The 27,445-nt window shown below is 42.9% G+C and overlaps 3 protein-coding genes across 4 annotated transcripts; 2 read left to right on the top strand and 1 right to left on the bottom strand.

The window, feature by feature from the left end:
- The first annotated feature begins 332 nt into the window (after positions 1-332).
- On the top strand, positions 333-13,654 carry smcr8a (Smith-Magenis syndrome chromosome region, candidate 8a). Its single transcript, XM_015945382.3, has 3 exons — positions 333-1,215; positions 2,671-4,422; positions 13,210-13,654. The coding sequence occupies exons 1-3, from the start codon at positions 563-565 to the stop codon at positions 13,652-13,654; spliced, it is 2,850 nt and encodes a 949-aa protein (XP_015800868.3). The 5' UTR covers positions 333-562.
- Positions 13,655-17,817: 4,163 nt separating this feature from the next.
- bud31 (BUD31 homolog) lies at positions 17,818-20,951 on the bottom strand. Of its 2 annotated transcripts, none has more exons than XM_015945385.3 (4): positions 20,741-20,951; positions 20,364-20,486; positions 18,331-18,494; positions 17,818-18,256 (listed from the first exon to the last, which is right to left on the bottom strand). In XM_015945385.3, exons 1-4 carry the CDS (start codon positions 20,832-20,834, stop codon positions 18,206-18,208), a joined length of 432 nt encoding a protein of 143 aa, XP_015800871.1. In that variant the 5' UTR covers positions 20,835-20,951; the 3' UTR covers positions 17,818-18,205. The 2 variants fall into 2 exon arrangements, with proteins under 2 accessions (XP_015800871.1, XP_015800870.1); XM_015945384.3 differs by having other exon boundaries at positions 18,328-18,494; positions 20,741-20,950.
- A 380-nt stretch (positions 20,952-21,331) lies between these two features.
- Positions 21,332-26,039, top strand: pdap1b (pdgfa associated protein 1b). Its single transcript, XM_015945383.3, has 6 exons — positions 21,332-21,477; positions 21,762-21,853; positions 22,100-22,204; positions 24,331-24,452; positions 24,560-24,711; positions 25,586-26,039. Exons 1-6 carry the CDS (start codon positions 21,465-21,467, stop codon positions 25,648-25,650), a joined length of 549 nt encoding a protein of 182 aa, XP_015800869.1. The 5' UTR covers positions 21,332-21,464; the 3' UTR covers positions 25,651-26,039.
- The last annotated feature ends 1,406 nt before the right edge of the window (positions 26,040-27,445 follow it).

Here is a 27,445-nt window from a genome sequence, read left to right as displayed (position 1 = left end):
AAGATTTTGTAGGATAGAAACGATGGATAATCTTGAAAGAAACCTCTTTTACTTTGTAACAAACGAGAAGTGTCTGTGCCGAACGCGTTTCCGGTTTAGGGTGGATTTCCTGTGAGGGGCGGAGCTTTGGTCACCTGACCAGGAGCGTCCAGTTGGGAAAACATGGCGTCTGTCCCTAGATGTGAGCAGCAAATCAAGCGCCTCTCTCGTTAAACGGTGTTCGTGTTTTTACCGAGACCCCGTGCTTCAGTTCAGAGCTCCGTGACGTGATGGACGCGACGTCTGGAGACAAGACGAGGAGGACAAACGCTCCCCGGTGTTGTGCAGCGTGAAAGATCTGCTCGGACGCTGTGGTTCTCTCTTCATCACTGTGTTTTCTCTCATTTTCTGCTTTTAACCCGCTTCCGTATTCCATGGCGGACCATCTCAGGATCACAGCTGGACTCTGGGTCCACGCTTCTGCTCTGTAGAGCAGCTTGATTGCTCCGTGGGCCACCAGAATGCCCGGTGTGTCTGGACTTCACGGTGCCGCCCCTCGCTGCTGTATCCTGACAGCATTTCTATGACTCAAAGTGCCAATGCTGTTTCTCATGCCTCTCTCACTAATAACACTATGATAGGCTCCCCAGATGTGGTGGCTTTCACTAAAGAGGATGAGTATGGGCAGACCAGTCCAGAACCTTGGGATCTCCCAGAGGAGTTCTCTGTTCCCCTCCATCCACTGGCTGACTCTAACCCTTGGGCCAAAACGTCCTACGCCAAGTTCACCAAAGACTTCATCCTCATCTCTGAGTTCTCGGAGCAGGTGGGCCCGCAGCCTCTCCTCACCATCCCAGATGAACCTAAAATCTGTGGCACCTTTGACCTTAACTACTTCTCTCTGCGCATCATGTCGGTGGACTACCAGGCCTCCTTCGTGGGTCATCCGCCAGGCAGTGGCTACCCACGGCTCAGTTTTGTGGAGGACTCGAGGGTTGTGTTGGGAGACTCAAAGGAAGGGGCGTTTGCTTATGTCCATCACTTCACTCTTTACGACCTGGAGGCGAGGGGCTTTGTACGACCGTTCTGCATGGCGTACATCGCTGCAGATGAGAAGAAAATCATGCTTCAGTTCCAAGAGCTGTCCCTCCGCTTCTCCCAGGCCTCTGAGTGTCTGAAAGCCGGGAACAGAAGGGCCTTTGCCAAGGAACTCCAGAGGAAACTCCAGGACCTCGAGTAAGGGTTTTAATACAAAACATTCAACTTAGCATCCCTGATGGGGTCTATGAGTGGTTTAGTTGTGAATATACAGTCAGACAATAAGGAGGTTGGACTTGTTGGGTCTTAACACAAACAATTTATTCCCAGCAGGTTTAAAATCAGGACAAAACAACCTCAGATGAACAAATACCTGTTATTTAAAGGGGCATTTTGGAAGTTTGACAGCCAAAACATGTATAGAAATAATAAATTTCTTCTACGTACATTCTCCTGCAATGTCCTGGTCCTGTAGAATGAGCCCTGGCATTTTTACTGTGATTGCCTGTTTTTCTGTAAAATCACAGAAAAAGAGAGATGCTCGGGTCGAGCAGGCTGCTTCATGCGCGTTCATGCTCAGGCATAACCCCCCGAACCATTCTTAAATGGTACAGATACAAGAATTGACACTGGCGTGTTAGCTCACTTAGTAAGACGCTGGACTTTCATGCAGGAGACCTGGGTTCGATTCTGGATGTGAACATAGTTTATTTAGAGTTTCTTTTTTTTTACATAAATGGTATATTTTTTTACAGTAATAAGACGCCCAAATTTTTATTTGAGACTCGTCGAACGGCATTGAATTCACAGATAAAAAAGATGTGGGTTCAACTTTCATTTTAGAGACTGAGCAGGGCTCGAACTGGCAACCTTCCAATTACGGGGCGAGCACTTAACTCCTGTGCCACCGTCACCCACAAAAGGCTATTGACTGTAGTTCCTACCCCTTTGTCAAAGGGATACTGGGCAGTTTTGGTTTGCCTTTAGCACCCTCTAGTGGTTTGTTAGTGAAAGCAAAAGTGAAACTCTTGTCCTCGCTGTGCGTTTGTCATTTGAACACCTTAATCTAACAGCTGAAATGTCTCCTCAGCCTTCAGTAATATCTACAGGAGTGATTCATCACTAAATCAAACAAATAAGCTGTGTTCAAGATCTAAAACATGCAGGCAGCATGCTGGAAGCAGACTCCAGCACCAGGCATGTCAGTTACACTTACGGAGTCCAACAGGGACCGGACTGGCTCTCCGAAGTTGTAAGTGCGGTATTCTGGCCATAGAGGGCGGTGAGGGTCTGAGTGACATTTCATCAACTCTGTAAAGGGTCGTTTTAGCACGTACTGGCTCAAATGAATGATTTACAAATATGAAAAAATGTAAACATATGTTATGCGTTCATTCTGTGCGTTTCATCCAACTGTATTACGGTTCTTTTTTAACAGAGCAAGAGTGTTGTTTTTACCTTGTTATTGCGGATGTTTCGACTATCGTTGTTGCCTTTCTCAGAGTTTTGCCGCTGTTGGTGTTGTCACTTCCTTCGTGACTCCACCATGCCTTTAAATGTTTTGACGTGTTACATCGTAGAAGACCGCAAGTATTCGTTGTTTGGAAATGGTTCCATCTTTCTTCTGTCACCGAGTCTGTTTGATCTCCCCAGGTACACCCACTCTGTGCTTCAACGGGAGGAAGGCCTGCAGAGGGAGGCGGGGCCTCAGTGCGTTTACTCCGCCCATGCTGTAGAGAAGGCCAATGAGCTCGCCAATGTAGAGAAGAGTATTTATGAGCACAGAGACCTGCTGAAACAGATCTGCTCCTACCATCGCCGTCCACGCCGGGATCCTCAGGCCGTGGCCTGCCGCAGGTGTATGACCGAGTGTTTGAGCGAGTGTGAGGAGCTCTTAGACAAATACGCCAAACTAGCAGAACCTGTTAGCCACAGTGAAAAGGGGGGGAAAGGAGAGGGAGGGGAGGGATGGTTAGATGACAGCAGAGGTGAAGAAGAGGAGGATGAAGATGGCGTTAAACGCAGGCCATCCTACACGCCGCAGCTGATCAAAGCCAAGTCTGCTAAGTGTTTTGACAAGCGCTTGAAGATCCTCCCAGAGCTGTGTGAGGGCACCTTTTACGAGGCCGCCGTGGAGCTCCTGAAGGAGACGGAGAGGAGCTTCCGGGGGGATTTGTGTTACCTGCACACACGTCGTCTGGACAAGGCACTGCGCAAAAATCTGCGAGTCGTCAACTTCCTGTTTGAGGAGGAACTCGATGACAATGCAGAGGATGAATCAGGAACTCTAAGACCATTCTGTGCTGTGAATCATTCCGTGGACAACCATGTGCACTTAAATTCACCTCACATTGTCCTTGGGCCTGACACTACTCAGTTACATCCTTCAAAACCTCAAGATCCGCTCAACGTGGCGTCTGAAACCAGCACTACTCGGCAGAGTGAGCTTGGACTTGGAGAGAGCCAGCTGGAGTCCTCCCCCTCGGATCAGACTCTGGAGACTCAGGAGAGCTCGGAGGAGACCAAAGGAAGCTTTAGCAGCGATAAGAGTGGGCTGGAACTGGCAGAGAAACGGGAAAGTATGGCCAGTATGATTTCTGAAGGGCCTGATCCCGATTCTGACCTGACCCCTGAACCTGACCAAAACACTGACGCGGGGAGGGAAAGTAGCAGCGAAGATGTTGAGACCACTGCCGGGGAGGAGGATGACGGTGACCATGAACGAGATCAGACCCCTGTGTCTTTGCTGGAGGTGGCGTCTGAGCTGGATGACTGTGATTCACTAAATGAGTCAAAGTTGCTACCTCCAATAGATGCAGCATGTTGTATGCCCCAAGAGCATTTTCTCCACGAGGCATCCGCCCCCGACACCATGTCTTCTGTGCAGCAAAACTCACATCCCAAGCCCTCCCAAATCCTGGTGGTAAATCAGGAACCCCAAGCCCTCCTTCCAGTCCAAGGTGAATACACAGTGGGTTCCCCGTGCTCTGAAAGTCCTCCAACCAGCCTGGAGCTTCCTGTGGGTCTTCTTGGAGATGTAGCTTCCCAAACCTCTGTGGAAGAGGGGTCAGACTGCACCTTGAGCGCCTCCACAGGGTCTGACAGGGCTGCCTCCCCCCTTGGCTACGGGGGGACGGTGACCCTTCGGGAGAGGAAAAAGGCTGGTCAGGGTGCTTTGAGATTTGTGCGTCAGTACCCCTTCGCCATGCAAGCGCTGTGGTGTCTGCTGAGAGGAAGAACCCTGGTGGTTATCGGGTCAGATGAGGGAAGAGTCCGCCGCCTGGTCCTGGCTCTGGCTCTCTTTGTGCCCAGCCCTGGAAAGTGTGGGGAGAGGGTTCAGGCCTGGCTGTCGTGTCCTCTCACTCTCACTGACTTACTGAGGTGGAAACTTATTGGATTGCAAAGGTATGAAAAGTGGAGAGACTTTATTTTGCATTTGTGTCTTAGACATTTTGTGTTTTAGGCTGAATCTCTGTTAGATTAGAATAGACTATTAATCCCACAATGGGGGGGGGGGATCCCTCAGTAAGGCAGCACATACACTTACAGAACAGGAAAAACTAATACAGGTAAAAACCATCGACATATACACTGGACAATTCGTGTCCATAGACTCCAATTATAAGTTTTTGTGCCAAAATGGGAGGTGGCCACCACCGCCATTTTGACCGTGTCACAGGTTCTGTCAAGCCCAGACAATTCCACAAAAGGGAAGAGAGGTGGAGCTGAGGGTGGGGCTGTAAGGCTGGGATCAACTGACGACACCAGGTCGAACTAGCTACAAGCTAACCCAAAGCTAACACGGAGGTGGGAGCTAAGCTAACGGAGGTAGCAACCTAGCTACAACCGGAGTTAACTGTGCACAACACCAGAGCTTCTGAGTCAGAGATACACCGGGCTGACTGCTGGGTAAAACCGGGTGGAACACAGAGGTCTCCGAGACCTCCACAAGCCGGCAGCCGCACAGCAGACAAACGCCGCTGCGGTCAGAGATGCGCCGAGCTGCCGTTGAAGGGAGGGGACCATACCGATAGTCGGAACCCAGCTCCACCAACATGTTATATTTCAACCCATTTTCTAAAGTGCAGCATTATGTTAAATGCACTGGGTTTTACCCTATTACATTTACATTTCATGGTTAAACAGTACATGTTAAAATCTAAGCTCAGCTCGGCAGTGACCTAAAATACATAAATATAATTTTACTTACCGAAAAAAATGAAGAGGAGACTCCTTGAACGCTCTATTAGTGCAATTAATGCCACAGCAAGTCATTTTGTCCAACAATTGCACAAAAAATATCCAAAAAGAACGCACAAACGCTACAGCTAATGGTCTAAGTTGAGAGACTGAAAATGGCGGAACAATTTTAAGGCGAGGCCGAGACTCAGGCTGAGGCCTTTCCCCGGAGCTAGCTCTGTGGTCACGTGGGTCTGATGCTCATTAATTATTCAGAATTTTAGGCTTTTAATACACTTAAACAGAAGAGTGAGAAAAATTCACCCCCCTCAGAGTTGTCATGAGTGTAAACTAGATCTATTAAACCAAAAACATGTTTTGGAACCAGGCTGTAAACATGTTTATTTCTGCTGTGAAATTGGTATTTTTAACATGGGAGTCAATGAGGATTTGCTCGCTTCTGACACCAGCCCCTAGTGGATGAGAGTGGAACTGCAATTTTTGTCACTTTGTTGGAAATTAGAGAACTGGGTTTCTAAGGAGAAACAGCATAAAATACACAGACCCCCAATTGTGCATCCAGGTATTGCACAGGCACTGAATATAGCTTTGATGTTAGCATGTAACAAGATAATGCCAGTACCAGTTACGCAATTTTACAGCTGTGGGAGTGAATGACCTGCAGTGGCGTTTTGTTTTGCATCATGGATGTCTCAGTCTGCCACTAAAGGAGCTGTCCATGGCCTCAACAGTGGAATACAGTGGGTGGGAGTGATTTTCTAAGGTGGAGGTCAGCAGCACCAGAACCGAGTTAGCTTTCTAAACCCGCTTGTTCAGTCTCGGTTAGCGCTGCCATTACCTAGAACAGCCCAATTCTGGTTTTTAAAATCCAACCCAGGTCACTTTTCATATGTGGTACTGAATCCGATACATAGCTGATGTTTCTGAAAGTTACTTCAGTCTGAGCGGTCATGTTACTCGCCTCAGACAAATCTTGAAACGGAGGCATTTAAAGTCTGTCATCCATGCCTTCATTACCTCTCGCCCGGACTATGCAAACGCCCTCCTAGTTGGCGCTCCGGTCTCTGCCCTGAATCGGCTGCAGGTCCTCCAGAGCACTGCTGCCAGGTTCTTGACAAATACGCACCAACGTAGCCATATTACCCCCGTCCTGGAACATCTTCACTGGCTCCCTGTCATTTTCAGAGTACAGTTTAAGTTATTGACTTTTGTATTTAAAGCACTCAACAACCTGGCACCTCCCTATCTCTCTGACCTGCTCACTCCCTATGTAGCCACGTGCACGTTGAGGTCGGCTGACCTGCTGCTGTGCACGCCCCGAATGCGATGCAAATTGCGGGGTGAACGAGCATTTGTGCTGCCCCAAAACTGTGGAACTCGTTGCCCATCGGAGTTCGGCAGGCTCCATCATTGGCGGTTTCTAAATGACCCACTTTTACGACGTGGCTTTTAGACAGTGACTCGTTTTAGTGTTTTATTGTGTTATTGTTTTATGTGTTCTTAGTATTCCTCATGTTTTATCTGCCTTTGATCGGTATTTTTATCTTCTGTTTTAGTTGCTTAGGTTGGTTGTGTTTTGGTTTAGCCTGTGCAGCACTTTGGGCAGCTCCCATGCTACGTTTTAAACGTGCTACATCAATAAACTATGGTATGTCGCAATAAACCCGTCCCTTACATCACTGACCTGGTCGAGTGTTGTCTAGATATTCTTGATGGGAGGCGCTGACGGAGGTATTTAGAAGTCTGTCTGGACATCCTAAAACTATGAATGAACTCCATAATCACAACTCCACCTCTCCCGGTTCTGAGTCCACAAAGCGTGTTCTTGTCTTCTTCCGTGTACGCGGACTGCTTGAGGGCTGTGAACCGTTCACGCTGAGAGTGGTTTGCTGTCACATTTCAGTTAAGAGTGTGAACAACCACACACACACAAAAAATGGATTTAATCAAATGTCAGAATTAAGCATTAAGAACTGCAGTTTGAACGTAGCCTTAGAGCCACAGTATCTTATGGTCACAAAATATGGTACAACACCTGCTTGTGACAGACACACAGGTGCAGTCACGTGTGGTGTTTTTAGTGTGAAAAATTAGGCAATTTTCAGCTTTTTGTGTTTATTTTTAACTTCAGAATCACAATAGTTCAACCTGGGGAGACTCCACCACTAAAAAGAACTACAGAACACAAAACAAACTACGTTTCCCAACAGGAACAGAACCAGACTGTGAAACAACTCATTAGATGAGATTCGTAAACAGAATTAGATCCAATGACACCAGGCAGCTCAGCTAGCTTCCTGTTTAGTTTAGCTGCTCGTCCGAGCTTGAGCGATTCGTGCAGAAGTTGTTGAGGTTCGCTGGGGTGTGAGACGGTCAGAGGACCAGTTTGACGGATGGGTTTTGAGCCAGTCATTTAGAAGGGGGACCAGCGCTGTATTGGATGAGGTTTTTCCAGGATTTTACGTTTCAGAATCGATAAAAGAATTTTATTTTTTGACAAAACATTTAATTTATTGGTTGCCATCGGTACGTGAATAGTATTTAGAGAAATATGGCAGCAATGCTCCATAAGAAAATCTCAGCCTGTATCTTTAACCTCAGGCTTCATTACGGACATTTTTGTCCATTTGGGCAGTTTTTTGCTTTTCTTTTGGACACCATTTCACCCTTTTTTGTGCATATGGTTCAAAAGTTTGTTGCAAAACCACTTTGGATGAATTTTGAAATTCAATTTGGAAAAATTTGAAAAAAAAAAACAAAAAAAAAAACCAAGGGAACACTATGATAAGAAAAAACACCATAAACTTGAGTCTTTAGCGGACCAAAACGTCCCATTGACTTCCATTCAAACCACAGTTTTCAATCCTGTAACATCTGCAACAAATAATCATGCTTTTTGTGATATTAGGGTTTTGTTTGGGAGAAAAGTTGTCACATTTATGATTTTTACTGTTCAACACCAAATTCAGTCATTTTGCCGTACGTGGCCCAAGCGAGAAAGTCTAGACATTTCTTTAGATCTTCTGCTGTTTGTATTGAATTCAAAAGGTCAACCTGAGCTCTGATAAGTAGATAAAACACAGTTGGACTCTCTTACTGAACTAAAAAGTGTAGAAAACAAAAACAATATTAGTATGTTTATGCACCCGGCTGGAGCTCCAGACACGTGCATAAACGTACTACTTGTGTCACTTGCTTCTCCATAGAACCAGACTGGTTTTGAGAACTTTACTTACCTAATAAACAAAATCATTGTTTTAAAGCAGCATTTTCATTCACTCAGCCCTTATCCCTTTTGCCTTCCCTAAAAAAATGTTAAATTACCATACCAACTTTATTTCTATAGCACAATTTAAGACACGGCGTGAGAGCTGACCAAAGTGCTGAACAGGCAGGATCAATTAAAACAAAAAAGAAAAAACAATAAGAAGATAAAACACAACAATAAAAACTATAAAATCATAATACCATAACATGAATCACGGTCTAAAAGCCAAGTGATAAAAGTTGGTTTTTAAATGAGATTTAAAAACAGGCAGAGAGGATGCCAGCCTAACTGTAATGGGCAGTGAGTTCCAGAGCATGGGGGCAGCGTGGACAAACGCACGTTCACCTCATGATTTGTAGGCCATCCGGGGAGTGCAGAGCAGTAGACGGTCAGCTGACCTCAACATACAAGTAGGTACATAGGGAGTCAGCAGGTCGGACAGATAAAGAGGAGCTAGGTCGTGTAGGGCTTTAAAAACAAACATCAGTATCTTAAAACGCACACGAAATGTGATGGGGAGCCAGTGAAGATGTTCCAGGACTGGTGTAATATGACTACGTCGACTTGTGTTTGTTAAAAAACTAGCAGCTGCATTTTGGACAACCTGCAACCGGTTAAAGGCAGAGACTGGAGGTCCAACTAATAGTGTATTAGCGTAGTCCAAACGAGAGGTGATGAAAGTGTGGATGACTGATTCCAAGTGCTTCCTCTTTATGATCGGTCTTAAACGAGTTAGGCGGCATATCTGATAAAAATAAGACCTCACCACTGAGTTGATCTGAGGAGTCATTGAGAGGTTGGCATCCATCTTTTAGTTCTTTTTAAAACACAGAAAGGTTTTATTTACCTGCAACATTTCTGTGTTTTAAAAAGAACTAAAAGATGGAATTAGAATTTCAACACAGCAAGAACACACCAAAGAGGTTGGCATCCACTTTTACCCCGAGGCTTATTGCACACTGCTCAGGGTTTAAACCATCAAAAGTGGAATGAGAACCAGAAGGATTGCGGGTATCAAAGACAATGGACTCAGTCTTTATTAGCACTAGAATAAAAACTAATGAAAAGGCCAGATGTTTTAGTTGAATATAATTCCAAAGGATGTGTTTTCAGAATCATCATCATCATTTCTGTCAGGGTTCACTTTGACGCTGATGATCCTGACAAGCTTTTTTTTTTCCACACCTTTATTCAGTTTCTCTGACTCAGGCCTCCATGACTCATTCACCTACGGGTCTTTTCAGCTTCAGTTTCACCCTGACATTAGATTTACCCAACGGAAGAATACTGCTTAGCCTCGTCATTTGTTCTGTTCCCTGGGGTTCAACCCCGTTAGACGCTAGAACAGAAGCTTCAAGGTTTCAACACTGAAAAATTCTTCTTTAAATTATTATTTGTGATTATAATGGGTCCCTCAGAGTTTTTCATGCAGGCTGAATGTGAAAATAGTCTCCTACACCTATCTCCTGCATTAGCTTCTGATAGAAAATAAATGGTGAAACTCTAGGATTAGAAAAGTCTGACAAATCTATGTCACACTGTCACTTAACAGCCATGGACTCACCCAAGTTGACTCACGACGGGCAAGGTTGTTGTCCAGGAAACAGCAGAGGATGTCTTGACTAGTGGAAGCTAACTGTTAGCATTAGCAACCCCACAACATGGCAGATCTCCTCCAGGCTTGTTATATTTGGAGATAAAACGGCAACAATGCAGAGCAAACAGAGTCAGTGGTAGAGTCGTGTTGCTGTTAGCCAATCAGAGGCGAGTTGTCCAAAAATCAGGAAAAAGACTCAAAAACCTGCAGTCTGTGGCTCAGCTCTAATGTCGCTCACGGCTAATTCCTGAAGCTGGTGCCCTGGAGCCCCCCCCCCCCCCCCCCCAATTCCTACTAGACCACTACAAAGGTATTGATTAAACGAGCGTTCTACTCCTTTAAATTAGATGCGAGGGTTCTGCCTGCTTCGTTTGTTTTTGAGTCCTTTTGTACTGTGAGGTGTTGAGAAGTTGATTTCAGAGTAGACTGGCACATTTCTGCTGGCTAATTTTAGGTATTTAGGTTGAAAGGAAAAGTGAGAACTTTGAAGCACTGAGCTGTGTTTAAAATGCATCAAGCTGCAACACCATCGGTGTCATGAAGTCGGGACTGTTTTTGTGAAGCTATCTTTATACTACAGCAAGTAAATAGGTAAACTGCTCTTCCTGCTTATTCTTGCTTTTGTCTTGTATGAAGTACATCAATTCTTCAGTGTGCTGTGACAAAATAAAGTAGCGTATTTTATTCAGAATACCAATTAAAAGGCAAATGTAGCACAGATAAGGTTTTGGGACTTAGTTGCTGTACGAGCTGCTCTGAACAGCACTTAAAGACTGTCCAGTAACAGAGAAACAGAGTCTCTTTATGGCTGACAAAGTTAGCAGTTTTTAGTTTAAATAGTATCAGCTGAGCACATTCGTACCTAGTGAAATCAGCATTAGCTTCCTATTTAACAGTATGAAAGGGTCCTGGGCTGACTTACATTCAACTATTGATGGTCTGTAGAAGTTATTTATTTATAAACACTGCTTAGCCAAACAAAGTTGCCAGTAGGGATGTCCTGTTCTGATACCGATATCAGAAGTAATTCGATATCGGCCCAAAAACAGTGTATCGGTTTCTATTGGGCGGCGTTAAAATTTTCTGATATAAGCAGAACATTAAGGTTCACGCTTTTGCAACCAATAGTTAAGGAAAAATAGTCATTTATTTCATTCTTACTATTATTGGCTCTTGTTCTCCGACGGAGTAATATCACTTGATGAAGCCTTTCACACATTCCACACTACGAAATAGGTAAAAGTATGTATGATTGGTGCTGATATCGTATCTGATTGATATCGGAATCAGTCAATACTGAAGGCTGCGATATCGTATCGGAAGTGAAAACGTTGTATCAGGACATTCCTAGTTGCCACCAAAAGGAAAAAAGTCAGACACTATAATATTTACCGCCTTCAGCTTTGATTATGACTCGCATTCGCTCTGGCCCTGCTTCGATAAGTTTCTGCAACGTCACCAACTTTATTTCCATCCGGTGTTGCGTTAATTCTTCACCAAGATCTGGTTTAGGGAGCCTAAGTCTCCTCCCATCCCAGTGTGCTCGTCAGCTACCTGTGAATGGATTATTAATAACTTTTACACAAGAACACGCTTCCAAATTCCCAGATATCCCTTTAAAGTTGTTATAGTTCCACCTGATTCTCTTTGAATTACATTTTTTGAAGAAACAAACATTCGTTCTATCGATCTTGTTGGTTCTCCAGCATCTCTAGGAACAAAACATCTGTAAACATAAAAATGTCGTAGTTCAAAATGGTAAATGGTAAATGGCCTGTATTTGATATAGCGCCTTCTAGAGTCCTGGAACCCCCCAAGGCGCTTTACAACACAATCAGTCATTCACCCATTCACACACACATTCACACACTGGTGGGGATGAGCTACAATGTAGCCACAGCTGCCCTGGGGCGCACTGACGGAGGCAAGGCTGCCGAGCACTGGCGCCACCGGTCCCTCCGACCAACACCAGCAGGCAATGTGGGTTAAGTGTCTTGCCCAAGGACACAACGACAGCGACAGACTGAGCGGGTCTCGAACTTGCGACCTTCCGATTGCGAGGCGAGCACTTAACTCCTGTGCCACCGTTCAGGGCGAGGCTACTTGATAAACATTTGCATTCACTGTTAAGCTGGATTTCTACTTCTCCGTCAGCTCCAACAGGGAGAGACACGCACGCACGGACGGAGACATTTTGCCCTCATACTTCTGCAAAGCAATTCCCCGGCAGGACAGCAGAGGGCGTAGCGCTGTTCTGTGGTATCCGGTCATGTGTCCGGTCCAAGATGGTGTGTTTATATTTGTGTTTTTTGTAGATAAGAAACTTTTTCCACACAGACAAATTTGTCTCTCATTCTCCTCCACCTCTTCATGCGCTCGCCACCTCTAAACCAACGTTTCCTGTCTTTTCCGTCCACAAAAAAAAAAAAACGCTTGCTGTGCATCTTTTCACTCCTCCAGTCACGGGGGAATCAAACGTTAATATTTTTAGAGTTTTTTCGCGAGGTATTGTTCAAACTGCTCCGTGTCTGCTGCTAGTTGTCCGCGGCTCTCTTTATGTTTTTGAGGGCGCAATGGCGGCGGTGTAGACGACAGCGGTGCCCTACCAATCACAAGCTTGCATTCTCCGTCTCGACGGACGGATGCTTAGAGAAGAGAGCTCGACTCCGTCCATCCTTGCGATGGCTCTCCAGCAGGCTCACAAGGATGAGTAATGGCGTTGCATGTATCCGCACTGACTCAGACGCAGAAGCATGACTCAGGCTTTATTCAAACAGAAATACTGAGAAATGGAAGTGCTGCAAGTATCTGGCTTCGATAACAATTTCTGCCTTCAAATAAATGTTTATTTGTAACCATTGAATAGGATGAAAAGTAAAAAAAAAACTAGTGTTTATTTAATGTGTTTTAAGATGACTGCAATTAACTTTATTGTGACTAGCCCTTAGCATGTCAATCCAGTCAATGAGGTTGCTCAAAGGCTTATCTTTATGTAAAAACATTGTTGCTCTTAACTTTTCTTCACAAACGCACTTCAAGCTATATTATTTTCCTTCCGAATAGCCGGACTTTCCTCTGGTTTGTTAAAGTGATTTTGATCATAAATGTTTTTATCTGTGAATCACAGAGTTGGATCTCCCGTTGGCTCCAGCCTGCTCTACTCGCTGTCCCGCTACAGTCGCTACATCTCCATCCTGGACGTGGACATGAAGACCCTGCGCTGCCCACCTTACAGCGGCCGGCTACTCGCCAACATTGCCGACCATCGCACCTACATCCGCCGTGGCTCCACCTTCTTCCTTCACATCCAGAGCACGCTCTGTCGCCTGGCGGCAAGGGCCTTCCTGTTCACCTTCACGCACCACCTCCACCTGCCGGTCAGCCCTGTGGAGGGGCAGGAGGTGGTGGAGTCCAGACGCCGCAGCTTCCTGCAGGAGCAGCTGGGGCTGGACAAGGGGGACAGCCAGGTTCTGCTTTACCTGAGTCAGCTCATCACCCAGCAGTACCTGTGGCCTGCAAACAGGAGCAGTTTTAGTTTTGACTACACCACCAGCGTTTTATACAAAATCTAATAATGCACTACTCACGATCACTCTTCTGGTTTTTATTGGACCAAAAACTGAAATCAGACTTGATTGTTTTATTCATGTTTATCTTTTCCTGCCTGGCTGGAGGTCTGAGATAATGGTCAACCTCTTGACACCCACATATCTGAGCAGATGAAGACCGGCTGCGCTCCTTCGATTCAGCTCTGTGGTGGAGCTTCAGCTCTGTGGTGGAGATTCAGCTCTGTGGTGGAGATTCAGCTCTGTGCTGGAGATTCAGCTCTGTGGTGGAGCTTCAGCTCTGTGGTGGAGATTCAGCTCTGTGGTGGAGATTCAGCTCTGTGCTGGAGATTCAGCTCTGTGGTGGAGCTTCAGCTCTGTGGTGGAGATTCAGCTCTGTGCTGGAGATTCAGCTCTGTGGTGGAGCTTCAGCTCTGTGGTGGAGATTCAGCTCTGTGGTGGAGATTCAGCTCAGTGGTGGAGATTCAGGGGTGGAAGGAAACCAAAAACTTAGTCAGGTTCGAGTCCGGGCCCTTCTGCTCCTCAGCACACATTCAGAGCGTCCAGCGTCACGGCCATCTGCCTGTGCTGCTTTTCCCAACAGGTTCACCGCGCGGTTTGTCATCGTTGACTTCATCCAAGTCGTACGTGTTTGGCGACATGACTGTGACACGCACACGTGTGCTGACATCTTTTGTAGACATCACACAGATTTTCCTTTGCTGAAAAGTAACTTAGCCTTTTTTAACATTGCTATTTTATTTTCTTAAATTTGCAGTTTCACACATTCCTGCAGAAAAACAAATGTCAGTTTCCTCTAAGAGCCTTCTTAAGGAAGACGTGATTTTCTGGTCCTGTTGACGTGCGGAGAGGTGATCGGGTTCTGCTGATGGACTCTAAAGCTATTTAATCTAAATGTATTGAATCTCACTGTTGTCTTAAAGTCATGTGAGAGTGTCGTGGCGTCAGCATGAGACAGTCTTGTGCCAGAGTGATCAATGTGTTGGTATAATTTAAGTTTTAATGTTAAATGGAGATCCAGTTTTTATGAATGAAATATTTAAATTCTTGTGCAATTAAGAGCCTAAATACGACTTTAGGACTGATGCCTAACTTTTAATGAATAAACCTTTGCTGGTTTTGTGTCTAATTTATTGATTTAGAAGGATATTTGTTAGGCGTTCCTGAGTTTCTGATTAGATTACTATAAGATTGTAGTATATTAGAGCCACTAAGAAGCAAACAATAACGGAGGAAGAGCCACCGTGGTACAATCCTGTAGGCTGGAAACTGAAAAAGGTCAAAGTGAGATGACGGCTGCAGTCCTTCACACTAAAACGAGCCTTTTTGTGGTAATTGTTGCAGCATGTAATGTTTAAGTATTACAGGTTTTCTTTTTTTCATTTGGTTTATGACCCGTTGTCCTGCTAATGCAAAAGCTGAATGTAACCCGAAGCATGCCGCTGTGTGCTGAACATGCCGTCACCCAGTGTCCTTACATCCATTCTGTATCTCATCATCACGTCAGCGCTGCAGGATGGCACCGCCGCCAGTAATTTTAATAAAGCACGATGTGAATGTCCCGATGTCCTCGTGTCCCTTTGATGAAGCTGGTTTGTTTATGTCACTTATAAACAATAGATTAGTGCTAAACTTTTGAAACACCGAGAGCCCTGGTGTCTGTGTGACTGAAGCGCTCTAGGTGTCATGAGTAATATTCTGTGAAGCCAGGAACAGAACGCTGGTGGGAAACATTTGATGTGCGCAGCAATATGACGCATCCTATGGTTGTGTGAGTGTGTGTGTTTGTTCATCTGTGAGACAAGCGAGCTCCTGGTGGTCTACAGAGGTGGTTCTAGGGGGTGTCCAGGGTGGGCTAATGCCCCCCTGAGGGCAGAGACGGCCCAAGGCATATGCGAATTAAGTGACTGCTTTGGGCCCCCACAGCACCAGGGGCCCCCAAGATCAGGAGAGGAAAAAATGTCTTAATAACTTTAAATACTACAAACTAAATGTTTCACATGAAAAAACAAATATATTATGTAGTGTGATTTGGTTTTATTTAGTAGTTCAGCACATTTTAAACATTTAAATTTTGAAAAATAAAAGATCATAAACTTACCTTTTTTACTGTAAATTCAGTGTTTGTCTGTTGATGTTATATTCAAAGAGGTTGATTAATAGACCACGCTTAAATAACACTCTGCATTTCAAAATGCAAATTAAGATCATTTTTGTTGGTTGCTTCTCCCATAAAGTTCTATTCAATAGCAATAATAACACTTGTAAGCTATAAGCTAATTACAAAAGACACTAATAGTGGTAAGCATGTTACACAAAAGGTGTAGCCTAGCAATGATGAATCATCTGGTGTTGGCTTGTTGGTATGGGGGGCCCCAAAAAAACCTGCTTAGGGCCCCACAAAGGCTTGGGCCGGCACTGCCTGAGGGAAGCTTGTATCCCCCTGTGGACCCCCTGCTGAGGGCGGAGCCTAAGCATTAATAACTACAGATTTTTGTGATAACTTAAAGGTGCAGAACACTGAAAAATCGTTTTAAAGTGATTCCTGATCATAATCGGTCACTCTTTCATAAAGGCTGAACATGAAAATAGTCTCCTGCACCTATCTCTTGCATTAACTTCTGATAGAAAACAGACCGTGAAACCCTGGGATTAGAAAAGCCTGACAGATCTGCGTCACACTGTCACTTAACTCGTTCACTGCCAATAACGACTAAATTCATCATTTGCATGTTTTTACTGTGTGGGCGTCGGAACGAGTCCCCGCACCGTGAGAACAAACATCTCAGCTCTAAAGCCGATCTTCATCCGCATACGTCACACGTCACGTGATCAGGAAGCAGAACATCCATGTGTTAGGAGATCGTTTTGGGCCGCTGCTGTTAAAAAAGAAGTGAGACACGAACCGGAAAAGCTTCTGCCGATCACAATTCAACAACGGATTATGAACAGATAACGCTCGAAAAGCGCGGATTCTTCCTGATGTAAGAGGCGAGTCTCTGCTTTGTTTTGGTTGATTTGGCGTTGACATCATCCTAGCGCGCAACGTTCTGGCACTCTTAAAAAAACAGTAAAAACGGTGAGAAACGGTCTGGCGGGCCGGATGTGGTCCTCGAGCCACCAGTTGGGGTTCACTGTTCTAGACCAACAGTTTTAAACACTAGAGTTGTGCTGGAACCCCTCCAGTGTGCCCGAGTTAAAACAAATCTGTCAAGAAGAGTGGAAGAAAATCCTCCACAGAGATGTGAGAGTTGTACAAACAATTCAAACTATTTCAGTTCTAAAAAAAACAAAGATTTTTGGCAACACTTGTCCTGCATTTTAAGCCAGTTTCTTGTATATTTGCTAGGTTTTATGGTCAGTTTTTATACTTGATCAGCAGAGTGTAGCAATAATAACTGAACTGTGTCTCCTGGACTCCGTTACCAACATCCTGCCAGGAAGACACAGCTCGTTTTCTTTTCTTTGGCTGCATTCATGAAAAATATCAAAAATTTTAACAAACAAGACGATTCCCAAAATGCTCTCAGATTAAATCTTCAGAAAGAACAGTAAAATACAAAATCCAGTTAACAGGAAAACTTTGAACTACCAGAGAACTGATGATCAAATCCACTTACAGAGATTACCGACGATGTCTGGCTGCTGGAAGGGAATTCGTAAAAAGATGAATGGCTCGTTGTCCCAATAATGAGTTTATTATGTGAACCATGGGTCGAAAACAGCAGCTGGAGGGAGATTGCTCATTTATTTGATTAATGAAAAAAGTAAAAAAAACAAAACAAAAAACAAATATACTCCTACAATTCTGAGTTTAGCATATTTTTGAAAATTTGTGTGAAACTGAAACATTTTGGTCACATTGTTTTTATAACAAAGCAGCAGTTCAAGTATTCAGATGGAGTATTTAAATATCTTATATATTCTTAAATAATATGCATATATTTCAAAGTATAAACAACAGTAATAGATATTTATCAGCATTTTGAAGATCCATAAGATTTTCATGTATTTGAGATGTTTAAATGACAGCTTTATTTGCAGTGAGCAGGAACTAAATAAACATGTCTGATTAGCTCCTTTAAACATTGATATAGCAGTTTAGTTCTTTAAAAATCAGAATTTGTTTAAGGAAAGGCTGACTCTGAATAAATTCAAAACAAGACAAATTCACCTGAAATGTTTTATTTTAAATCATACTAGAATAATAACAATGAGCCATTACAGATGAAAGACGTGACATTTAAAAAGAAAAAAGCTTTTCAGATCATTTCAGAACGGACCTCCACTCTGGGTGTGGCGGAGCTGGAATGACAGGTCTGAGCCAGAAACAGTTCTCTCTTTTTTTATGTGTTAAAGAAAAACTCGTCCTAAAACAACATGGCCCCTTTTTTTTTTTATTCCCTCATGTGTTAAAACACAAAACTATCAAAACATTGATCCCCTTTAAAGACAAAGATGACGGTTTCTGAAGCAGACAAATGAAATCAAAAGGGTTTGGGGTCATTTGGGTGAAGGCTGGATGTGGAACAAAACGATGAGTCCAAAAGCAGCAGCTCAGCCAGAACATCCTCTGCAACCACAGTGAGTGCACTCGATGATCCTCCCCTGCAGAAGACAGATACTTTATGAAGACCCATCTGACTGGCGTAAACACGCTTCAATACTGTCCGACTTACAACTTCAAGCTTGCTCTTGGGGACTCTGCAGATGCAGTTAGTCCCAAAGTTGGTGTCTCGTGTTTGAATGCACCGCAGGCAGCAGAGGTTCTCATAGCCCTGCTTCTTCCACTTCGCAATCAGGTTCTTGTCTGCGTAGCCTTCTTTTATACAGTACTCGTAAAGCTCTGCCAGGAAAGGAAAATCAGGTTAAAGAAACAGATCTGGTGTTTTTCTACATCAACAATGGAACTATGAGTTCTGAACGTGTAATGTTGCAAAAAAAAAACAATAATCTACTTTAGTTCAGTTTATGTTCCGATACATAAAAACACAAGATAATAGGAGATATTTAAATATATCCTTGCATGCATGACTTGTGTACAATGGAGAACACGTGCCACTTTGGAGGGAAAAAAGTGTCAAGATGAAATGTCAAAAGGAAAATATTAAGAATAAAAAATGGAAAACTAAAGCAAACTTTAAAAAAACTGCATTCTATTGAAAAACTGTAGTCTTCAGGCTACTTCCAGAGCATTAAGAGCTTATTATGTTGTTCTCTGGTAAATTCAAGCCATTTCTGTAAGCTTCACATGTTTTATGGTACGTCCATTTTTTTCCACAAGTCGTTCAGGTTGATGTCATCCATTAGGAAATTATTTCAAATAAGCATTTGCCAAATTAATATTTATTATGAGCAGTGCTGGGAGTAACGCGGTACAAAAGTAATTAATTACTGTAATGCATTGCTTTTTGCTGTAATGTGGTAATGGAAGGCATTACAGGAAAAGTAAATGGTAATATTTACTTGGTACAATTGTCAGTAACGCAGTAATTACAATGCATTTTTAAACCCAGAATCAAGATGTGGGTTTCCTAAAAATTCAAATTGCGGGAAGCCTGAAAAAAGATCCAGTATCCACATATATGACGTCATTTATGGATTCAGCTTTGCGGGCATTCTGTGAGCAGAGAGGACGCAGCGGTAATGGCTCAAATATTCCAGCTGCGTCCTGCGCGCGGCCGCTGTTATATTCACAAATTCGCTCCACCAAAACAAAATAATTCACTTGCGATCGTTTATTTCAGCCCATATTCTCTGGTACTTCATGTACTTTTCAGCTGAGTTCATAATCTGTGCCCCGGTGATTTCAACTCATCGCTGCTGGAGCAAAGCGCATATGAAGCTTTTTTTTTTTTTTGCGTTCGGTAGATCCCTTTGGCTGGTTAGTTAGAAAGTAGGAAATCTAGGAAACAGCTTTTCTGGAAGACTGAGAAAACATGCAGCATGCAGGAAGGTTAGAGAGAGAAAAGGGCAGGAAATTATTCACATAAAATCAAGAAAAAAAGTAGGTAGATTTATCCCCAACAGACATTTTTACCAGTGAAAAGCAATAATATATAAGCATTTAATATTTATACATGTGATAGAATCAGATCACCTCAGAAGTCAGTCCCACATCCAGGGCCGTATCAAGGCGTTTGGGGACCAAGGCAAATATAGGCTTGGAGCCTCCACCACCTCACTCCCTGCTCAGTTAATATAAGATGGCAGCGTGCTGAGAGTACAGATTGTTGTTGCTTTTATTTAATAAACAATCATTTTAAAGCACTGTTATTATATCTGACTGTTTTTAACAGCAACCCTAGCTCAGACACCACATCACCTTCCACATATATGTCATGAGCTCACTGAACGTCAGGTTACCAGATTCATGTTGAAGTTGAAGAGGTGAAAGTAACTTAGAGTAATGCAAAAGTAGTGTAATACCTTACATTTTAAAATCAGTAATATTGTAATGTAATGAATTACTTTAAAATGAGGGTAACAAGTAATAAATAATGCATTACAGTTTTGAAGTAACTTGCCCAACACTGATTATGTGATGATTCATATTATAAGAATAATTTTGTCATTCTATACACTGACAGCGGGTTGCAGCCTATGGAGAAACACAAGAGTTCAAAGTTGATGGTTATGTATCCCGTCAGCAGCTGTTCACTAGGGTGACCACTGATGAAAACAAGAATGAAATAATGAAGCTGGTCCCGTCTACCTCTGCTGATGGCTTTTCGTTTGTAGAAGAGGTCGAAGATGTAGCGACTGCGCTGATGATGAAGCCTGAAAATTGGCCAGAGGGCCTCCACCTTTCTCTTTCCCTCATGCGGCTCTGTTTCAGCTGAGACACAGACAGAAACGATTTAGGGTATTTATCCAAACAGAGTCAAAATTACATCTGTGTTCTGGTATCCACCCGTTCAAGGTGATGTGAGCAATTAAACATTTCTTTTTTGGAAAAGCAGGATACTTTTACAACGAACAAAATGTCTAAAGCAAACACAAGCTGTATTTAACAGGATTGACTGGCTCTTTTTTTAGCAATGTCGTCGTTCACTGAAACTAAACATTCGGCTAAAAGCTAGCAAAGCAAACCTTCTCTCATTTTCTGATCCAGTTCGTCCAAAGTAGGCTCGATAAGTTCCCACCCGTCTGGAGGTGGCTTTCGGCTTCTCTTTACCTTGGGCATTTTGACTGTTTTGTACAAAACGCAACAACAAAAAAAGCTTTTGGTGTTTTCGATCCTCTCGCTAAAGCCTCTTCTAGGCGAGTGATTATGACGTCACTTTGTTGGGGCTTAAGTTTGTTTTTTCCGTTTCTGATAACGTCACCGAGTCAAATTGACATCTTTGTAATCATTTTTCAAAAACATTATAAATATTGTCTTCAATTTATACAATTTACAGGTTTTAAACTAAGATGTACTTTAGTAAAAAATAAATGTTTTAAAAAAAGCTTGATGTTTTTAACTGTTCCTGGCATATTGCATCACTTTAGTACACTGATGGTTTGCCTAAAAGTTAAACAAAGAAAATAATATTCCCTTTACAAAATGACATTAACAGGTAAATATTTCAACAAGGAGTTATTTTTTACACGTTATGTTTTCTTTTATGTAGCTGGCATCATTTCTATTAGCTGGAGAAATTTGCTGAACATAACATTTTTAGACAGGCAAATCTTTGGCCCGCTCAAAGAAGCCGCAGTTCATCGCGTCTGAGTTTAGCCAGCTGTCAGTTTGTGCTGGTGCCTTAACATATATGTTTCTTGTTAGTTTTTACCTATTACACAAGTTGTAGTAAATACCTCGTCTGTCAAAATGCCAAAAGGAGGTAAGAACATTTGTATTTTCTGTCATGGCGGCGTCACAACTCGTTTGTGTGTATCGTTTGGCATGCCGACAACAGAAAACGGTTTCAGCGGAGCGGCGTACTAAAGTAAACCGTCTGCTGACTTGTACGTGTGTACTGCCACTTGTGTTAAAAATAGCAAGTCGCCGCTAACAGAAAGTAAATAAACCGTTCCGTATGACAGCTGTCTGTTGGCTGTTTACCACCTCTGTATGTCTTTTCTATTCGGGTGTGCGTGTGTGATGTCATGTTTCATTCTGTTCCAGGTAAAAAAGGTGGCCACAAGGGTCGCATGCGCACGTACACTAGCCCTGAAGAGATAGACGCTCAGATGAAGGCAGAAAAGGAGAGGAAAAAGGTGAATGGATTATTTTTATTTATTCAGTTTACACACAAGTGAAGCATGTGTTTTGCCATTTCACAATAAATGTTTTTTTTAACTAACTATGAGAGACAAAACTATCTGGAACGGCTCCTGTTCACTTGAATGAACATCACGGATGGCCTTGAGTGTTTGGGTTGCTTATGAGTCTGCTTAATTTGGTGACTTGGATGTTATTGTTAGTCTTACCTGCCTGTTGATGGTGTTGTTTTTGTGTCACAGCATGAGCAAGAAGAGGAGGAGGGTGAAGGAGTAGCTCAGAAAGACGTGGCAGAAGACAAGCTACCTGGATCCGACTCAGAAGACAGCGATGATGAAGATTCCTCGGTACCACTGCACTGTTTCCATGACACTCTTCTCTCTTATCCAGGATGGGAATCACAAAATTCACATGGTCCCAGTCTCATCCAGTATAGGCACATTAATTCAGGCTGAAGTCCTGGAATCATTCAGGTGTTTTTCTTGATAATTAATGTAACAACGACTGCCACCTACACTACATCTGTGTGGCTAAAGAGGCTATCCTGTGTAAAGATGTCAATTGTAAGAATCTTGAACATAAACGTGAACTCTGCTCTATGTATGATGCTATAGTGGACGTTTTGTATGAAAGTGGTAAGCCATTTCATGTCAAAGGTAAGCATAAGCAGAAACTTCATATCAGGCTTGGCTGGAAAGAACATATTGCCATGTATCAGGATGAAGCACGGGTAGCTTTTAAACTTTGGGATATGATTGGGAGACCTAAGCAAGGTCTGGAATTTGAACAGAAAAAACAGGAAATCGTGCAAATGCCAGATACAAGTATGCTGTTCGTTTTATATTAAAAAATGAGCAGATCATGAGGGCAGATTCTATGGCCAGAAAATTTATGAGTAATGATGTCAAAGGTTTCTGGAAGGATGTAAAAAGTCAAAGTCAGTTTTATTGTCAATTCTGCCGCATGTACAGGACATACAGAGAAATGAAATTACGTTACTCTCAAACTCTCGCTAGATAGCAAATAAACATTTAGTATAAAAAAAAGTAACCAAGTTCAGAGAGACTGTGGGGGGACAGAGAGGAGAGGGGGGAGAGCCGGGAGGGAGTTTAGCTTCCTAACTGCCTGATGGATAAAGCTGTCCATCAGTCTGTTGGTCCTGGCCTTGAGACTCCACAGTCTCCTCCCTGACGGCAGCAGCTCGAAGAGGTTTGCATTGGGTGAGTGGGATCAGCCGCAATGCGAAGGGCCTTTTTTGTGAGGCGGGTGCTGTAAATGTCTGGTAGGGAGGGGAGAGAGACCCCAATGATCTTCTCTGCTGCTCTCACTATACGTTGGAGGGTTTTAAGGCAGGAAACGTTGCGGGCTCCGAACCACACAGTGATGCCGCACGACAGGATGCTCTCGATGGTGCCTCTGTAGAAAGCGTACAGGATGGGGGCTGGTGCTCTTGCTCTTCTTAGTTTGCGGAGGAAGAAGAGACGCTGCTGTGATTTCCTAGCCAATACTATGGTGTTGTTCGTCCAGGAGAGATCCTCTGTAATGTGCACTCCCAGGAACTTGGTGCTGGCTCACTCCACAGACACACCATCGATGGTCAGAGGAGCATGCTGAGTGTGTGCTCTCCTGAAGTCCACAACAATCTCCTTGGTCTTCTCCACATTTAGAGAGGTTGTTGTCAGCACACCATGTGGTAAGGAGGCTCACCTCGTTCCTGTGCCAGGCAGATGTTTGTAACAGCAGGAATTTGTGCTTTTAAAGCTCTTTTAAGAAAACTAATAATCACTCTTAGAGAACGACTGGATAGTTCTGCCAACAGTATCATTTTAGCAATCGCTGATCCTGCTGTGAGCAGTTTGTCCAGTATAAGGAAATGTTGGTTGAAGTGTTTGTGTGGTTACTCTTAATTGTGTGGAACATCTTTATAGTAAGTTTTTAGATTTTTATTTGATTTGTTCTATTTGTTTTCATTAATTATTTTTAATGTTTTTTTAAATATATATATATTTTTTTTATCTGGACCTAAGAGTCTGTCAATAAAGATTATCTATCTATCTATCTATCTATCTATCTATCTATCTATCTATCTATCTATCTATCTATCTATCTATCTATCTATCTATCTATCTATCTATCTATCTATCTATCTATCTATCTGTCTGTCTGTCTGTCTGTCTGTCTGTCTGTCTGTCTGTCTGTCTGTCTGTCTGTGAGTGACAGTACTTACATGAAACAGAATCATATCTGTAATCAAAGTGTTCTTGAGCACAACTCGGCTAAAATCATCATCTAGATAAAGAAGAAAATGTTCCTATTGCTTCGACCTGGATTTGTCCTGACCTTTTCCATAATTTAACGCTGAGTTTGGGGTGGTGTGGGTCTTAACAGCCAACATTTACACTTTTTTTAAAACACATATTTAGTTGTTTAGATATACAGCACACACAGCTAATTTCTAACACTGTGTCTCCAGAGGAGGAAACATGGTGTGGAGGGCTTGATCGAAATCGAGAACCCAAACAGAGTGGCCCAGAAGTCCAAGAAGGTGGCACAGATTGAGCTGGATGAGCCCCGACAGTTATCAAGGAGAGAGAGGTGTGTGTGTCTGTTCCACTGTAGCAGCATTAAACAGAGTATTTTGGAGAGTTATGGAACACATCATAATGTAAAAGTGTTTGTACGTGTCGCATTCTCCTGACCAGAGAAGAGATCGAGAAGCAGAAAGCGAAGGAGCGCTACATGAAGATGCATTTGGCTGGGAAGACAGACCAGGCCAAAGCCGACCTCGCTCGCCTTGCAATCATCAGGAAACAGAGAGAGGAGGCAGCAAAAAAGAAAGAAGATGAGAAAAAAGGTAGGCAGGATGTGCTGAAAGTGTGTTTTGTTTCAAAGACAGTCATCTGAAAGTGACTAAGTGAACAGCAAGCAGTAAATATTAATGTTGCTGCGAGGAGCCCTAAAACCAAACCTAGCTTAAAACCTATTTAACAAGGACATCATGACAGTACAGATTCTCATTGTAATTACTGTTTTGTAGCTTTTCTGGTGGAAAAACATAAACCAATAGCGATCAGTTTCTTAAACGATCTGGTCATTTGTGTCTGATCACATCTTTACAAGTTTTTAATAATAAAATGATCAAATATATATATTTAGTGAAATGTTTGAGTTTCAGTCATGCATTACTTGGTTCTTTATCCAACATTTTGCTGATGTTTTGACTGACGCTGTAGCCTTCTTCAGAGCTCGCCGCTGTTGTCGGCATCACTTCCTTCTCCGTTTATCCGTGGGTGGCAGAGGGCGACACTGTCTGCCCATGCCTCCCTTGCCCATGACACAGTCCCCATCATCTCTCCAGCAGAGGGCGACACCTTCCTCTGCTGCTCGCTGATAAACGGAGAAGGAAGGGTTGCAGAGAAAGTTATAAAACAACTAATAGCTCCAATAAGCACTAGATGTAAAAGCTATTTCACTGAACAGAGGCTGTTTAGGAGACCATTGTTTATGGAGTAATTATTAATAAGTAAGGCAGTAATAATTTATAACTTTACACAATCATTCTTCAAAATGGCTCAAATATCCCAGTAATTAAATGTAATCTTGACATTAGACCAGCCTCTTATCTCCTCCGCCTTCCTTCCAGACCTTCAGCGGCACTTCTACTGTTTCTGTGTCCCAGAAAGCAGCCGGCTAAGCTAATTCTGTGTGTCTGCCGTTTCCTCCCACAGCAAAAGAAGCAGTGGTGGCGGCGGCGGCAGCAGCCAGAGGAGTCAACTCCATGTCTTTGAAATGATGCAGAGTATTCATCAGAAGCGTTTTCACTCGTTCAAGGACCGGCGCAATATATATTTATTTGAATATTTTTAAAGGGAGATCTCTGCAGAGTGTTACCGTCACTATGAACATTTGGGAACGGGATTAAGGATCGCAGCGGGGTTTGTTATTGTCGGAGCATGGCGTAAAGGCCTCGACCCCTCCAGGAAGTTAAACCACACACGAGAGCACTTGGAATCGACCCCATGATCTAAATTGTGTTATACTTACCATTGTACAATTGCTACTTTGCTGACGGAGCTTTGGCACTGTTTTTTTGGGGGGAGATCTTATTGTATATAACAGACTGATGAAAGATATTCAAATTAACAATATTATTCCAGTAAAATATGTCTTGATTCTGTTTTATGAAGGAAATCTGTTATTCCAAACCAGTTTTGACTGGAATGAAAACAACTGAGATCTGGGTTAGAGCCGATGTTTGAACCTCAGGAGCAAGAGTCTGCTGACACGAAAAGGTTGAGTCGATTATATTTACTTTACCAAGATAGCGTCTAAGACTCTGAAAATTGAGGCTGATTTAAACCTTTTTTGTTCTTGCTGCTGTGGTGTGTAGATTTCTCCTGACTCCAGCATTTCTAAGTCCTGTCACCAAAGCATTGGGCTCAGCATGACGATCACATGATGGTGTGCTAGTCAGATACCCATGGAAGCGTGTTTATTAGGGTTCCAAGCCCAACGGGCAGGGAACCCTATTGTTTTTGTACAGATTTTTCATTATTTTTCCGACATTATTCTTCTCCGCTAATTCCATATGGGCGCAGGAACCAGAAAATGCCAGAAAAAAATCTGACATGGCAGTCTGGTAGAAAATCCTGACTGCTACTCAGATTTGAAAATTCATAACCAGCAATCACTAGGTGGCGCTGTTGCGAAGGTCAATGCTTTTCAGCTACTAGCTCCCAAACCATAGGCCCTACAGTCAAAAACTTTATATGTGCTTGATCCTTGGATGATCCTGCATGTCGTTTTTATTGGCCACGCCCATTTCCGCCTAACTAGATTTTTTGCTAGATCGCAAAAAATGCTAAACTTATTTTTAATCACCAATCTGTCATTTTTCATCAAATCAGCTTCAAACTTGGGATATATGATCTATAGATGAAGTTAAGTAATTGTGATGAAGAATTTTGCAGAAATATTTAAATTTGCTTAAATGACACATGGTCAAATTCAGTGCGCTACCTAGCACATGTCCTAATTAATGATATCTCCACAATGTTTTAGATTTAGATGATGAGACTTTAGACTATACAAAGTATGAGCTGTAAGCAACTTCTACTTAAATTTTGTTTTGATCCACCAATAGGGGGCGCTAAAGAGTCAAAAAGTTTGTTTCAGCAAAACGGCTTGATAGAGTTCCACAGAACTTGGCACAGATGTTAATTATCGGACCCTTAAGCCATATTTTGAAAATGATTTAAAAATGGGCGTGGCTTATGGGCTTTAACATTTTTCACCTTTACTCATGAAAAATGTATATTCTACAAAGAAAGTTACAGTTCTTATTCGTAACAGTGTCATCTACAATCACAGAAAATCTTTTGAATTTGATCCAATAGGTGGCGCTGTTGTACTCCAAAAAAGTTTGGGTCAATTTTCTCCCCAGTTCTTCAGTAAAAAAAACAAATGATCTCATCCTGTATGTTCATTGAGGCAGTCAAATTTAGATGAGTATTTTGAAAAAATATTTAAACTTAGGCTAATTAGTAGGAAATAGCATAGTAAGTAAAACATACTTTCGTTAACTCCTC

This window comes from Nothobranchius furzeri, chromosome 12 (genome assembly GCF_043380555.1).
Source record: "Nothobranchius furzeri strain GRZ-AD chromosome 12, NfurGRZ-RIMD1, whole genome shotgun sequence".
NCBI lineage: Eukaryota > Metazoa > Chordata > Actinopteri > Cyprinodontiformes > Nothobranchiidae > Nothobranchius > Nothobranchius furzeri.
Note: the sequence above shows the minus strand (reverse complement) of the source record. Positions and strands in the feature narration are given on the sequence as shown.

What these genes read in the sequence shown, in the direction of transcription:
- smcr8a (XM_015945382.3), top strand. Translation starts at nt 563, where the DNA reads ATGACTCAAAGTGCCAATGCTGTTTCTCATGCCTCTCTCACTAATAAC. An exon ending in AGGAAACTCCAGGACCTCGA is followed by an intron (nt 1,216 to 2,670) that starts GTAAGGGTTTTA and finishes TGATCTCCCCAG; the next exon opens with GTACACCCACTCTGTGCTTC. An exon ending in AAACTTATTGGATTGCAAAG is followed by an intron (nt 4,423 to 13,209) that starts GTATGAAAAGTG and finishes TGTGAATCACAG; the next exon opens with AGTTGGATCTCCCGTTGGCT.
- bud31 (XM_015945384.3), bottom strand. Translation starts at nt 20,834, where the DNA reads ATGCCCAAGGTAAAGAGAAGCCGAAAGCCACCTCCAGACGGGTGGGAA. An exon ending in GGATCAGAAAATGAGAGAAG is followed by an intron (nt 20,487 to 20,740) that starts GTTTGCTTTGCT and finishes TCTGTGTCTCAG; the next exon opens with CTGAAACAGAGCCGCATGAG. An exon ending in ACGAAAAGCCATCAGCAGAG is followed by an intron (nt 18,495 to 20,363) that starts GTAGACGGGACC and finishes CTTTCCTGGCAG; the next exon opens with AGCTTTACGAGTACTGTATA.
- pdap1b (XM_015945383.3), top strand. An exon ending in CAGAAAAGGAGAGGAAAAAG is followed by an intron (nt 21,854 to 22,099) that starts GTGAATGGATTA and finishes TTTGTGTCACAG; the next exon opens with CATGAGCAAGAAGAGGAGGA. An exon ending in GAAAGAAGATGAGAAAAAAG is followed by an intron (nt 24,712 to 25,585) that starts GTAGGCAGGATG and finishes TTCCTCCCACAG; the next exon opens with CAAAAGAAGCAGTGGTGGCG.